At 42.1% G+C, this 14,679-nt stretch overlaps 1 protein-coding gene across 2 annotated transcripts in view; it reads left to right on the forward strand.

Moving 5' to 3' along the window:
- Positions 1-14,679, forward strand: part of Cfi (complement factor I) — a 35,282-nt gene that overhangs the window by 1,028 nt on the left and 19,575 nt on the right. The window contains exons 2-4 of one of the 2 annotated variants that reach the window (XM_055628113.1): positions 2,914-2,979; positions 7,111-7,390; positions 10,606-10,759. In XM_055628113.1, coding sequence (XP_055484088.1) covers positions 2,914-2,979; positions 7,111-7,390; positions 10,606-10,759 — 500 coding nt within the window. The remainder of the gene's footprint in view (positions 1-2,913; positions 2,980-7,110; positions 7,391-10,605; positions 10,760-14,679) is intronic. The other variant, XM_055628114.1, reaches the window with a different exon arrangement.

Here is a 14,679-nt window from a genome sequence, read left to right on the forward strand (position 1 = left end):
TAATTGCCAAAGTGGTAAAAATACCAGAGGGTGAATAACTTCAGGGAGAGGAGAAGTCACTGAAAGTTGAGAGGTCAGGATGAGACTATGGAACAAGAGGGACTTCTCCTGGGCCCATCTTTCCATGTTTGATTTGACAGTTGGTGAGAAAGAGTGATCCTTTGCAGCCCTCTCAGGCAGAAAGGGGAGCAGGTATTTTAAGTACCACCTGTCCTCCAGCTAAGTAAATGTGTCCCATTCAAGTAAAGAAACTTTGTAGTCTCCAAGAAAAGATAACTGTAATGGTACACTGTCTCTTAAAGCTAAACATGTTTAAGCCATCTTAAACATCTGTTGCTGACTGTCAACTTTGAGACAACATTCCCAAAATGTTTTGCCTTTGTGTAGCTTGCAAAAGCAACTATGTAACAAAAAAAAAAACCACTTATGAGATCAGAATTATTTATGAGATCAGGGTTTTACATGTATCATTTAAAATGTTGTTATTATATTGATAAAATGGGACTAAGCTAAACATTCATTGATAAGAAAGAAATTGAATGCTAGTATATTTTGTTATAGAAGAAATATACATGTGAATAGATATATAGACACAACACATAAATGTATAGTATAGCTCCTTCTCTATACGACAATTAAAAGATTCTTGTGGTGTATGTGTCAAATATTTAACAGCTCTTATATCTGGGTATTCGTTTTGCTGGTATTTTGTGTTTTCTATATTTTTAAATTTCACAATTAAAAAGTCTGTTTTGTTAAACATTTATAATTAGAAATTTTATTTAGAATGTTTATAGCCCTGTTCTAGTTTCATTTCTGTTACTGTGAGAAATATCCTAACAAAAAGCTACTTAAAGAAGAAAGGGTTTGTTTGGTTCCTAATTCCAAATTATAGCCTATAATTGTGGGGAAGTCAAGGCAGGAAATGAAAGCATTGCATGTACAGTCAAGAGCAGAAAGAATCAACACACAGATCCTTGCTTGCTTGCTCTCAGCTAAATCCCCCTCCCCCACTTTATACTGTTCTAGAACCAATTCTTAGGAATGGTGCTCCTTGTAGTCACCTGGGTCTTTCCACAGCGATTAACAATCATGACCAATCCCTCACAGAAACAAGCTGGCCAATCTGATCTAGAGAAATTGTCATCAAGACTCTTTCTGGGTGAGTCTGGGTTGTGTAAAGTTGACAGGGTAAACTAACCGTTATAGTCCCATTTCTGCTTCCTGGAACAAACTGAAGAATTAATACAGTAATACTCCACTTGGAAACAACAACAACAAGGTGGCTTTCTTTTATTGAACAGTCTTTTGAAAATAAAGATCTCTTCGGTGCTTTAAGAACCAGCATTTGGAGCCAGCTAAATAGCTCAGTGGGTAAAGGCACTTGCCACCAAAGCCCATGACCTGAGTTTGCTCTGTGACGCCACGTGGTAGAAGGAGAGACCCAACTCCCACAAGTTGTCCTCTGACTTCCACGTACACAGGCTGTGGCTCATACACCCCACTCCCAACAAAATAAACAAATGAGTGTAGTTAAATAAACGTTAATACAAAATTTGCACAAATTTCCGAACTTTAAAAAAAAAATCAGTTTATGAAAGAAAATGGAAAATTTTTATTCCACCGTTTATAATACAGCTTATCATAGGAGCAACCTAAATGTGTTCAAAGAGCTCAAACTGTGTTTTCAAAATGAAATTATAGTCATCTGGGAGACATTTTTTGTTGTTTTAAATGCCAGTTGCACGTTTCTACTTAGGGGATGGGAAAAAATACCCCTGTCCATTTTGCTTTTTCTTGAATCAGAACATCATGATAGATCGGTGTGAAAAGGGTCACGGCAACAAGGGCTGACTGTAACACGCACATATGTGGCTTTTAAGAACCAAGAAAGAATGTTACCAAAGCAGAGTGCTTTGCTTGCTGCATTATTGTCATAGACACCCAACCTGCTTTGGGTCTCAGAGTAGGACAAACTCCAATCAAGGCCCTATTTGCTGGCTGTTGTTAAGCCCTCAGGGACATTCTGTGTGTGTGCCCTACACACCTGTACTCATCCATTTGTGTGTATTGGGGGACCCAAAGGCTGACACCATATATCTTCCTCAGTTGCTCTCCTTTTAAGACACGGCCTCTTGTCATGCCTGGCTTTCACATTGGTCCTGGGAGTCCAAAATCAGGGAGGCACTCTTGCTTGCTCAGAAAGCACTTTACCCACTGAGCAAGCTTCCCCCCTTCACCACCCTCCTCCCAGCCCAGGAGCACTCTTAGAGAATATTTGTGAAATCCCAAGAATCAGGGACATTTGGGGAGGGACCTAGGGCCTTCGCTTTCTGACTTGCTCAATTGCTTCCTTTAACAGGCAGGTAAATGGATATCTGTTGCCACAGACTATGGCCAATGACTGCAGGACAGTTTCTAACAAATCTGAAGCTTGCTAGCATGTTCAGTTTCTCTCTCTTAACTGTCTCACAGTCTCTCTTTTTCCAAATCGACCCATGGGGATTGGAATGTAGTTCAGCAATACAGCAAGTGTTTAGTGTGTGCCAGATCCTCGATTTGATTTCCACTACCACCATGACCACCACCACCACGACCATCACCACCACCAACGACAACAGTGAACTGAAAAAGCACATTAGTGCTCTCCTATCCTTACCCAGATGGAGGGTCCTTACTAGGACTATAAATTCTATCTTCTGTGTGAAGGGGTTGCTGTTACCATTGTCGTTTGACATGATATCACCAGATACTCATCCTTACAAGATCTTGTTCCACAGAGCCACTCCCAACTGTGAGCATCCTATGGTTTCAGGTCTGTTAGAACAGGACAGCTGGAATAAACTCATTTACTCATTCAGCTATATGGATATAATTACATGCATGCTCATTAGCATATGTGACTTCTCTCAGGCTGATGTACGGCAGAACAAAACATCCTTGAGAACTACAAGCCAACAGAAACCTCTGGTCAAAACGGTAAGTTTGACACCTTTGGGCCAGTATCGTCCACAGTCTGACTAATGTCCTAAGACTTTACTTTTGTACTAGTAAAATTGGATGTTACATGGGGCCAGAAAGGGTAGCTGAGGTCGTATACAGAAAACATAGCCAGTAGAAGTTCAATAGCTTTTCTAGTATGTTCTTTCAGTGGCTATGGCCTCAAATTTGGAATTCTTGGTGTGGGACAAATGTAAATGTTCATGTCCCCTTCCCAGGCTCCTATGTGCTCAGATGTCCAATATTAACTCTTAAAGGGTTTCTTTAGTTTCTCTCAGCTTACAGGCCACAAGTCTGTTCAGGTGATAGTTATATGTTCATTCATCAGGCTCAAAGGTCACTCTGACATAATTTCAGTAGATCTTATCCCAACAATTGAACAGCACATTCAGCATGCATAGTAGGGAATGATTCTTTTAGTATGTGTTTCTCATTTGTCAGTCTAAGAAGAAAACAATTTTTTGAGATTTCCCCTGAATCTTTGTCTCTCCAGAAAATTTGGGAAGCTTATGTTTAAAATCAAGTAGTTGACCTAATGTCAATGAGAAAAATCCAACAGTGTGCTTCTCATCATCCAAGCCACCAAGCTCTACAAAGGAAGCTCTGACAGGGACAGTGGGGTCAGAGTGAGCTCCAGAACTCATTCTTGATCACTAACATTAACCCCTGCATCTGGTGAACTACTCATTGTCCACCGTCTTGAAGAATTTTATGTAGGGCCAGATATATAGCTCATCAGCTAAGAATACTTACTGCTCTTCCAGAGCTGCTGAGTTCAGTTCCCAGCACTACGTCAGGTGGCTCACAAACCCCTGTAACTCAAGCTCCAAGGGATGAGATGCCCTCTGCTGGCCTCCACAGGCATCTACACTCATGTATGCATACCTACAATTACAACTACATGCACACAAATAAAAATAAAATAAAAGGGAGCTCCTCCCACCAACCCTCCCCAGCGCATCAAGTCAATCAGGACTGAGCGCATCCTCCTCTTCCATGGCCTGGCAAGATAGCCCTGCCAAGGCAAAGTGATCAAAAAGCATGCAACAGAGTCCTTGTCAAAGACTGTCCCTACTCCTCTTGCTAGGTAGGGAACCTACATAAAAGTCAAGCTGCCCATCAGGTACAATGAATAGGGGGTCTAGGTCCAATCCGTGCATGGTCCTTGGTTGGTGCTTTAGCCTCCACAAGCCTCCCTGGGCCAAGGTTAGTTGACTCTGTTGGTCTTTATGGATTTTTTATTACCTCTAGGTGCTTCTATCCTTACACACACACACACACACACACACACACCCTACTCTTCCACAAAGCTCCCTTTGCTCTGCCCAATGTTTGGCTCTGAGTCTCAGCATCTGCTTCTAACCACTACTGGGTGAAGCCTCTTGGAGGACAGCTATGCTAGACTCCTAGCTGCAGGATGGCAGAGTATCATTAATAGTGTGAGGGATTACCCACCACAGGGTGGGTCTTAGGTTGGGCCAGGCATTGGTTTGACATTCCTTCAATCTCTGCTCTATCTTTATCCTTGCACATCTTGTAGGCAGGGTAATTTTAGGTCAAAGATTTTGGGGGGTGGGTTGGTGTTCCCCTCTCTCCACTAGGAGTCCTGTCTGGTTAGATTGGTGGTGGTGGGGCTTTCCTTTTCTGAGAGGTAGGGATGGGGGAGATAGGAGGAAGAGGATGGGAGATGGGATGGGGAGTAGAGGAGAGAGGGAGTTACGATTGGATATCAAGTGAATAAATAAATTAATTAATTAAAAATATGTAGGAAAGAATGGATAGTGGTAGGGGTGGGGGAGAAACAAGAGAGGAGAGATGAAAAAGTAATCAGGATTATTTAAATTTTAAAAATCAGTGAATAACACTTATTAATAAAAAGAATAATCTTTTAATGGTTGATACAGAAAATAAAATTCAAAGCCTTAAAATATAAAAATAAAATAAAGTAAAAAAATTTAAAAGATTTCTATGTAGTTAGGGGCATCCTTTTTATTTCTTCTTGTTTTTTTTTAATAGGTCTTGTGCTTGCTAAAGGTGCACTGAATCGCTTCCACAGTAGGATGACCCATGCAATTTGGGAATTAGAACAGGGCTTCCAATTTTAGTTCTGGTTATTCCATGGCAAGTCAAAGAATGGTCTTTGAATCCATGCACCTGCTAATTTCATCTTTTGATGTTCCTTCCATTTTTAAAAAAGTCCTTGCTACTGAAATGTCACAGGGCAGTTTTGCCAGTTGAGGCAGCTCCAGGGTTCCATTCACCTCTTGCTACTTACTTTGTGTATCTGAGGTACTCTGGACAATTATAGCTAACCTTGGTTGTCAACTGGACACAACTGAGAAGAGGAACCCTCAGGTGAAGGATTGCCTACAACAAACTGTGGAGCATTGTCTTGACTGATGATTGATGGGGAACGGCCCAGTGCATTGTGGGAGGTACCATCCCTTGGGCAGGTGGGCCTGGGCTATTAAAAGAAAGGTAGCTGAGCAAGCCAGTAAGAAGTGTTTGTCATGGTCTCTGAGTCAGTCTTCTGAGTTCTTGTTTTAAGTTCCTGACTTGACTTCCCTCACTGATAGACTATAATCTGTGAGCCAAAGTTGTTTTGGATCCACGTGTATCACAACAACAGAAACCAAACTAGAACACCAAGGAAAGTCAGCTTTGTCATTTCAAAGTTTCTGTTGTCTCTGGATCACTACCTATGTATGCTCTATTCATTTCAAACAGTCTAAGAATTCTGTAGGGTCCTCGATATGTTTTTATCAAGCTCTCTGCTCAAGCTGCTTTGCCTTGGGACTTGTATTAGTAACTTTTCTGGTGGTATAATAAAAAACCACAACCATTGGGTGTAGTGTTGCATGCCTTTAATCCCAGCACGGAACGACAGAGGCAAGTGGATCTTTGTGAGTTCGAGGCCAGCAAAAACTCTATAGTGAGACCCTGTCTCAAAAACAAATAAATAAGCAAGCAAACAAACAAAAAAAAAAAAACATGACAAAGGCAATTTATAAAAAGGGGGGGTGTGTGTTATTTTGGCTTAGAGTTCCCAAGGGAAAAGAATCCGTGCGGGCAGAGCAGAAGCATGGCAACAGGAGCTTAGGCAGCAGGCCTGGCAGCAGGAACAGAAAGCTGAAAATGCACATCTTGAACCACAAACACGAAGGAGAGAAAACCTCTGTTGAGAAAAATTGAGTCATTTTTCAGTGTTAAAGCTGTTTATGCTTTAGAGTCAGTGATTTCATACCCAGGTAAGTGTCTGACAGATGTAGGTAGCATATGTGGGAAATGTGCATGAATAAGGAAACTCATTGTAGTATTATTTATAGCAGCGAGACATGGGAAACAAAGTAAATTGCTTCTTTTCAGAGTCTGCCTGTGGGGCCATTAGATGAAAATTACAGTGGTCAGAGGAACTGAAGAGGAAACTATTTCCTCATATATACACTACTGACTTCTGGGAAACCACAAGAACTAAGTAGGCCAATGATTTTTTTTTTTTATCCCCAAGGAAAAAATAATAGAGTTGATTCCAAAACAATGCTTTCTATTCCTTTGGAGCAATTAGAGAGAAGCATGGAAGATCCCACCCTTCTTGCCCACACTGTGTGGTCATCTTCCTGCCAGTTCCAACTGCATGCTGATTCTGGGAAAGGAGGGGCATTTATGTTTAAAAATATCCCAACCAAAACAATAAACACCATATTGAATTTCCTACGTAACTTGAAACATGTGTATGTATACATATATATATATATGTGTGTGTGTGTGCATTCATATATATCCATACACAGAAATCAGCATCCATATATACAAACACACACACATGGATAGCCATAGCCATAGCCTTTCTCCTTCTTGGACCTGGCACAATGCCTTCAGCCTGTGGTGTCATTTTAAATGACAGCAGGGTGAGACTGAGAATAGGAACCTTTGATGTTCTCGAGAAGAAAGAAGAAAGCCTGCCTCGCCCATCCTCAAGGGTCATCCAGCTACCTTCCAGAGAGGTAAAACGCCTCAAGAGGAGTTTCTTTGGGGATAGGAAGTAAACCATAGCAAATCTAAAGAGAAAAGAGTCAGGTTAGCTTGTGTTTTGTTACTTCTTGTTCCCAGCGCGCGCCAGCGTCAGCTCCGCTTCAGGAGGATCTGCTAGATCAGAAATGCTTGCTGCAAAAATACACGCACCGCTCCTGTTACAAAGTCTTCTGCCAGCCGTGGCAGAAATGTGTCGACGGAACCTGCGTCTGCAAACTCCCTTACCAGTGCCCAAGGAAGGACTCGCCAGTGTGCGCCACGAACGGAAGGGTCTACCCGACGTACTGTCACCAGAAGAGTGCCGAGTGTCTTAACCCGCAGACAAAGTTTTCAAATAATGGAACCTGCGCGGATGAAGGTAGGGAGGGAAGATGTGCGTAACAGGCTATTCTAACAGGAGGGCAATGAAATGCGACCGACCCCTTCAGCACAAAATGCTTCTGCTGCGAAATATTCTAACGGCAGCTTAACATTCTTTGTAGACTGGGAGCTTCTTAAAACATTTTTTTCCCCATTCATGACCCCCTTTTCACTCAGGAAATTTTTGAGTGACTCTGAATATATAAATACATGAAATGGGTGTGCACACCAAATATTGGATGGTGATTATAAAAAGCTGATTTAAAAGTAATTCTTTGATATGTCTATAGTTTTACTTTTAACATGAAAGAAAACTTGCATTTTAATGATATGGATGTCCTTATTTTTACATGTGTTGAATCTTGCCTAAGCATTAGACATTGTAGGACATAATCTTCAGTGTTTTTCAGAGGTGATCAATATTGTGATTTTGGAGTCTGTCAGTTGGGGCAATCTTGGTTCATACTAATACAAAGCAGCAGGGGTATGGTTAGGACTGCCTCAGAAATTGTTCAAAATTCTGTCCTGATCCCAAGCCAAAATACATTTAATTGTTTAAAAACAAACAAACAAACAACAACAACAAAAACAATACTACTTAAGTCAGCAACTCAGTCAGTAATTAAAAAAAAAATCAAACATTCTAATACAATATAATCCAAAGATGCACAGTAATCTGAGGCCTGGGTGCTGAGAGAGGATGGTGGGAAAATATTAGAAGTGTTTGTTTTCTGCAATTAGAGCATTATGTTTCTGTATGAGCAAAAAGGTATGCATGTATGGTTAAAAAAAAAAAAAAGCTACAGTAGTCTTGGATCTGAGCCAAGGCATTTCTGACGGCATTCATCTCTACTGCACGGCATGGTGCATGCTCAGAGAAAAGTGTGAGTGGTGTGTGTTTGAAACCACGGCTGCAGTAAAATCACATGAAGCAACATGGCCACACACTGCCAGAAACACCTCAGATTCATTACACTTTTGATTTTTTTTTGAGGCTGTGTGTCCCTGTCTAGCCATGGCTGTCCCAGAACTTGCTCTGTAGACCAGGCTGGCCTTGGACAAACAGTGATCTGCCTGCCTCTGCCTCCTGAGTGCTGGGATTAAAGGCGTGAGTCAGCAACAAGCCAGCTACATGTTTGATTTTTTTGTTAACTTTTGGTTTATGCTTTCAGAAACCCTTTGCCAACTTTTGCCACTCACAATCAATTAACCAGCCATGTAGGGCCATGACCCACCATCAATAAGCCGTTTTTAGATAACAGTGATCACTAGAAAAACAGAGGTCATGGGAATACAGGCTTTCCTTGAGTCCCCACGCCTCTGAGGTCGCCCTCTTTGCTGCCCAGCCCTTCAGGATCTCCCCACTGCCCCCTCTGCTTGATTTAAGGGATTAGTCACAGGGCCATCCAACTGCTTCAGAATTCAGTGAAAAGGTCTTGCTAGGAGGGGGCTGGAGTGATGGCTCAACGGTCATGAGAGCTCCTTGTTCTTCCAGAATTTGGACTCTAACACCCATGTTGGTTGGCTTACAATTGTCTGTAACTCCAGCTGCAGGAGGTCCAAAGCCCTCTTCTGGCCTCTGGGGCATCTTCCTTACACACACACACACACACACACACACACACACAGCGCACAATCTTACACATAAATAAACAATAAATCCTGAAACCATCTTAGCATAAGATTCATACAGATACAGTCTGCTCTGACCTCAGCTCACCCTTCAGACATCTAACCTTAGCAATATCTTCTAATATCTGTCCCCTCAACCCTGTCATTTCTCTTATCCAAACCCAGCCCACTGACCCTGATTATGCAAGGTTAGCTTGAGACACTAGCGTCCTGGGACAACGCAACACCTCAGGCCAGAGCTTGTCTTCACTCAGTCCAGGAGCTGAGTCCTATACTGATGGGACTAGGAAGCTAGACCCCTGGCATGCAGATTAGGAATATATACAGGATAAAGAATTAGGGAACTCCCTGCCAGTCAAGCTTAATTTCAAGCTCCTGTAAGTTTACCCAGCTGTTACGTGACCTTTGGGACCACTCTCAACCCCAGTTCCATCACCTGTAAAGTATGAATAGTACAAGTTGGTAAGTCCTAAGACTCTTGTGGGAACTAAAATGAAGTGTGCAAGGCTCTTTGCAAAGACTCATTTCAGTTTGGCTATCAGAGCAAAACCCAGGCTCCACCCCCAGATGCACAGTTACTGCAGGCACATTGCGTTTGGGCAGGTATGCTTAGGGCATCCCTCTTCTAGGTACTGAGACACAGGCCAGCTGTCATAGCTTAGTGATTCAGTGGTACGAGGTGAAAGGGGTAAGACACTGTGCAAATGAGGAATGAGGCTCCCCATTTGGGTCAGCCTCTACTACCCGCTGATGGGTAGACAAAAGGCAGTGGCTGATACGCTCAGCATCACTTTTCTTCTCCTGAAGCACCGACTACCTCACATCTGTGAGACTGTAGAAACCCCTTGGATGTGTTCTTTCATTGTTTGGCTTACTTCTAAGAGTGTGGCTGTTGGAGTAATGTTAGTGAAGGCATCTTAGTTACTTTTCTATTGTTGTAAAGAGACACCGTGACCAAGGCAACTTATAAAAGAAAACATTTAATTGAAAACTTGCTTACAGTTTCAGAGGGTGAGACCATCATGTCAGGCTACTGGAGAAGTGGCTGAAAGCTCACATCTTAGCTATAAGTTGGAGGCAGAGAGAGAGAGAGACAGAGGCAGAGACACAGACACAGAGAGAGACAGAGACTGACTGAGCCTGGCATGGGCTTTTGAACCCTCAAACCCACCTCTTCAGTGGCACGCCTCCTCCACCAAGGTCAATATCCTTCCCAAACAGTTCCACCAACTAGGGAGCCATTAGAATGGCGACCAATGTATGAGCCTATGGGGGCCATTTGCATTCAAACCATGACAGTAAAGCAAATCCCAATTCCCAGCTTTACTACTTGGGTAAGTGGTGTCTTCAATTGAAGATAAGTGTAATAGTCCTTAAGGGTTGGTATGAGAATTTAGCATTTTGCCACTGATCAGTATGGCCACTAACGCATGATTAGCATTCACAAAATAATAGCTTATTATTTGTTAAAATCATTATGATGTTCAAAGTTAATTTGGAATTAGCTGTTTTAATAGACAAGTATAAGGGAGAAAACATAAATACTAAAATATTGTCCATCCTTTTGGTTTTTTATTTCAGGAAATTTTAATGTTTCTTTATGTTGTGGGAGCACAAATGCAGAGGGAATTGTTCAGGTCAAACTTGTGGACCGAGATGAGAAAATGTTCTTATGTAGAAAGAGCTGGAGCATGACCGAAGCCAACGTGGCCTGCTTTGACCTTGGGTTTCAACAGTGAGTGCTTGTCCCACAGGAGCTGCCGCATAATTAATTTCATTGTTCCAACTGTTTTCCTTTCGCCTGCTTAAGCTCTCTCTGCTGCAGTGCCCGTACATGTAACCGGAGAATGAGAACTACATCTCACAGCACTGTTGCTGGGACTGAATGTCCCGCTGAGCACAGAGCACCTGTCAGCCTGAGCTTCTGGACGGAATCCCGTGGAGATGTTTACACCCTCACATACACTTCCGACGGTTTGTTTTCACGCATCTAGAACGACGTCCACTTTTGATCTCCTATTGTTTATTTCTGCCCTTTTTCCCCTTTGTCGGCCTTGCAGAGATGTATTTGATTACTCTTATTTTTTTTGTGCTTGTAAATGCTCTTATTAATTTCTATATCCTTAATCTTTGCTGTTACCTTTATCTGTGTCCCTTTTCCTGCTTAATTTCCCTCTGTTTGTTTCTTTATTTAATTGAAGAGGACAGTCCTGGGAATTGAATCTAGAGCCTCATGCCCATGAAGCAATATAGCCCCAGCCCTCCTTTGGATTTGTTTTCTAACCCCTGAGGTTGGATGTTTAACTTACTTTGGGAATGCTTCATCTATAAGATTATGAAAACGCTATTATAAGTTTCCATAAGTGATATTTTATTTATGGTTTAACTCATAACATATCCTAATTTTCCAATACAATGTCTTTTTTGATGCAGTTTTGAAGTTTCTTGTGTGCTTCACAAATGAAGACATTAGTTTGCTTCTAATTAACTACTTGTTATTGATTTCCTAGTTAACGGTATTGTTACAGAATGACCCTCTATGGTTATTGTTTTAAAATACTCGTTGGAGTTTGATTTTTTTATTTTAAATATTTATATTCAGAGGTCTAAGAAATAGCTATATGCTACAATAAGCAAGTTAACTATTTTACTCAAATCTTTTCTTTCTTTCCTTTAATATATAATTTTATCCTTTGGGAATTTTATACAAGTCATTTGGTCATTTCCACCCACATTATCCTGCATCACCTTCTGGAACACCTCCCTCCTCCCAATAACACATGCATGGGTAGAGAGCCGTTCACTGGAGCATGAGCAAGCCACTAGTGGCCATACCCCAGAGAAAAACGCCTCTCCCTTCCCCAGTGGCTCCCACTACCCAGCAGCTCCTCAGTTCTGGCCAGGCCCATGGGTCCCTCCTCTGCTCATTCTGGATTGTTTTACTGGCTTGACATGCAGGAAACCAAGCTGTGGTGAGTGCATGAGTGGGCCTCTCAGTGTTTGGGTGAGCCACAGCATATTTCTGATTTGTTGTAGTTGTGGCCTTCAACCTATCATTTTTACCTAGTAGTGAACTTCTTTTTTTAATTTTTTTTTTGTTTTGTTTTGTTTTTTGTTTCTCTGTGTAGCCCTGGCTGTCCTAGACTCATTTTGTAGACCAGGCTGGCTTCAAACTCACAGAGATCGTGCCTCTGCCTCCCTGAATGTTGGGATTAAAGGCATGTACCACCATGACCAGCCTAGTAGTGAACCCTTGGTCTTTAACCTTTTTGGTACTTTTGTTTTTCCCATAAATTGCCTAAGTTCATGGACAGACTTCTATGATTTCAGGCAGTGAGGCCTCTTGGCTTTGTTTTAGAGGCAGGCTCTCATGTAGCCCAGGCTGGTCTCAAATTCACCATGAACCCAAAGATGGCCTTTAACTTCTCTTCCTTCTGCTTCCACCTCCAAAAATGCTAAGATTATAGGCTTGTGCCACCACAACCAGTTAGCACAGTGCTGGAAATTAAACCCAATACTTTGTGCATTGCCCCCGATGACATTTTTTTCTTTTTTTCTTTTTTTTTTTTTTTTTTTTTTTTGGTATGACTATTCTGTGTCTTCATTATGGACTCAGAGAAACTAGAAATAACTACCTTTGTTCTCTTTTTGCCTTTCATTCTAATTAATCTGTTACTTATATTGCAATTGGCATTTTATTTCTATTTCCATTTCTGATGTGTCTTTACTCAGTTTTTTTTATTCTTTTTTATTCATTTTATATCTTTGTTGTAGCCATATCCCTCCTCCCCTACCTGCCCCACCCCCCTCCTCCTTCCTTTTTTTCCTCAGAAAAGGGGAGCTCCCTTTCCCATCCACCCAAGAACATCAGGACTGAGTATGTCCTCTTCCCCTGTGGTCTGACAAGGCAGTCCTGCCAGGGGAAAATGATTAAAAAAAAAAAAAAAGTTGGCAAGTGAGTCTGTGTCCAATTCAGTCCTCACTACCCTTACTAGAGGACCCACATAAGGCCTAAGCTGCCCACCTGCTGTATCTTTGTAGGGGGCCTAGGTCCAGTTCATGCATGGTCTTTGGTTGAGGCTTTATAGTCTCAGCAAGCCCATCTGGTTAGTTGGCTCTGTTGTTTTTCTTGTGGAGCTCCTGTTGCCTCCAGGTCCTTTTCTCTTTCTATGAGACCCCTCTTCATCACCCAGTGTTTGGATGTGAGTCTCAGCATCTGTTTTGAGGAGCTGCTGGGTAGCATCTCTCAGAGGACAACTCTGTCAGGTTCCTGTCTGCAAGTTTAGCAGAGCATTGTTCATAGTGTCAGGGGTTGGCACTCCCATAGGATAAGTCTTTTGTTGGGCATTCCCTCAGTCCCTTCTGTATCTGCTCTATCTTTATCGCTGCACACCTTGTAGGCAGGGTAAATTTTGGGTCGAAGTTTTTGTGGGTGGGTTGGTGTTCCCTTCCCTATGCTAGGAGACTAGTCAAGCTAGTGGGTGTCCTCTTCAGTCTCTATGGCCTCTGCTACTGGGTGTCTTTGCTTGAGTCCCCTTCATGTCCTCCCAGGAGCCTACCCTGACTTAGGTCTGCAGCTTGTCACAGAGATTAACCTACCCTTGCCCTCACTCTCCCCAGGTCAGATCTCCACCTCTTAACTCTATGTCCCCTCTCCTGCCTTGTTCTCTCTCTTCAGCCACTACCTCTGTCTATTCTGTCCCCCCTTCCGAGTGAGATTTATCCGTCCTCCCTTGGATCCTCCCTTGGGTCTGTGCCTCACAGTATGCTTATCCTGTACTATAGGGCTAAACACCACTTATAAGTGTGTCTCTCTAGATCTGGGTTACCTCACTCAGGATGATCTTTTCTGTTTCCATCCATTTGCCTGCAAATGTCATGATTTCTTTGTTTTTAGGAGCTGAGTAGTATTCCATTGTGTAAATGTGCCACAGTTTCTTTATCCATTCTTTGGCTGAGGGCCTTCTAGGTTGTTTCCATAATCTGGCTATTGTGATTAAGGCTGCTATGAACATAGCTGAGCAAGTGTCCTTGTTGTATGGTGGAGAGTCTTTTGGATATATACTCAGGAGTGGTATAGCTGGGTCTTGAGGTAAAGCTATTTCCAGTTTTCTGAGGAAGTGCCAGATTGATTTCCAAAGTGGTTGTACAAGTTTATATTCCCACCAGCAATGGAGGAGGGTTCCCCTTTCTCCACATCCTCTCCAGCATGTGTTGTTGATTTGGATTTTGATCTTAGCCATTCTGACCGGTGTGAGATGGACTCTCAGAGTCATTTTGATTCACATTTTCTGTTGATTAAAGAAGTTGTTTGCTCAATTTTTCTTTTTAATTCATTTTCCCCCAAAGAGAAGCAGGAAACAATCGAATATCCTAGAATAACAGTTCACTGTGAGTCATCATTTCTGGGATGTTGGGTAACAAAAAAGTTCTCTTCACATATTCCTTAAAAACTAAGAAGTCAAATAGCATTATATTAGTTACTTTTTGCACTGCATTGACAAAACACATGTAAATGAGAAACTTAATGGAAAATATGTATTTTGGCTCTCAGTTTCAGAGAGTTCCCTCTATCATACCTAGGTCCTTTGTTTCTAGGTCTGTGGTAAGGCAGATTATCATGGGGGTAGAAATGTGTAGCAAAGGTGTCTCCTG

This window comes from Psammomys obesus, unplaced genomic scaffold, assembly GCF_907164565.1.
Source record: "Psammomys obesus unplaced genomic scaffold, mPsaObe1.curated_primary_1811, whole genome shotgun sequence".
In the NCBI taxonomy this organism is placed as follows: domain Eukaryota; kingdom Metazoa; phylum Chordata; class Mammalia; order Rodentia; family Muridae; genus Psammomys; species Psammomys obesus.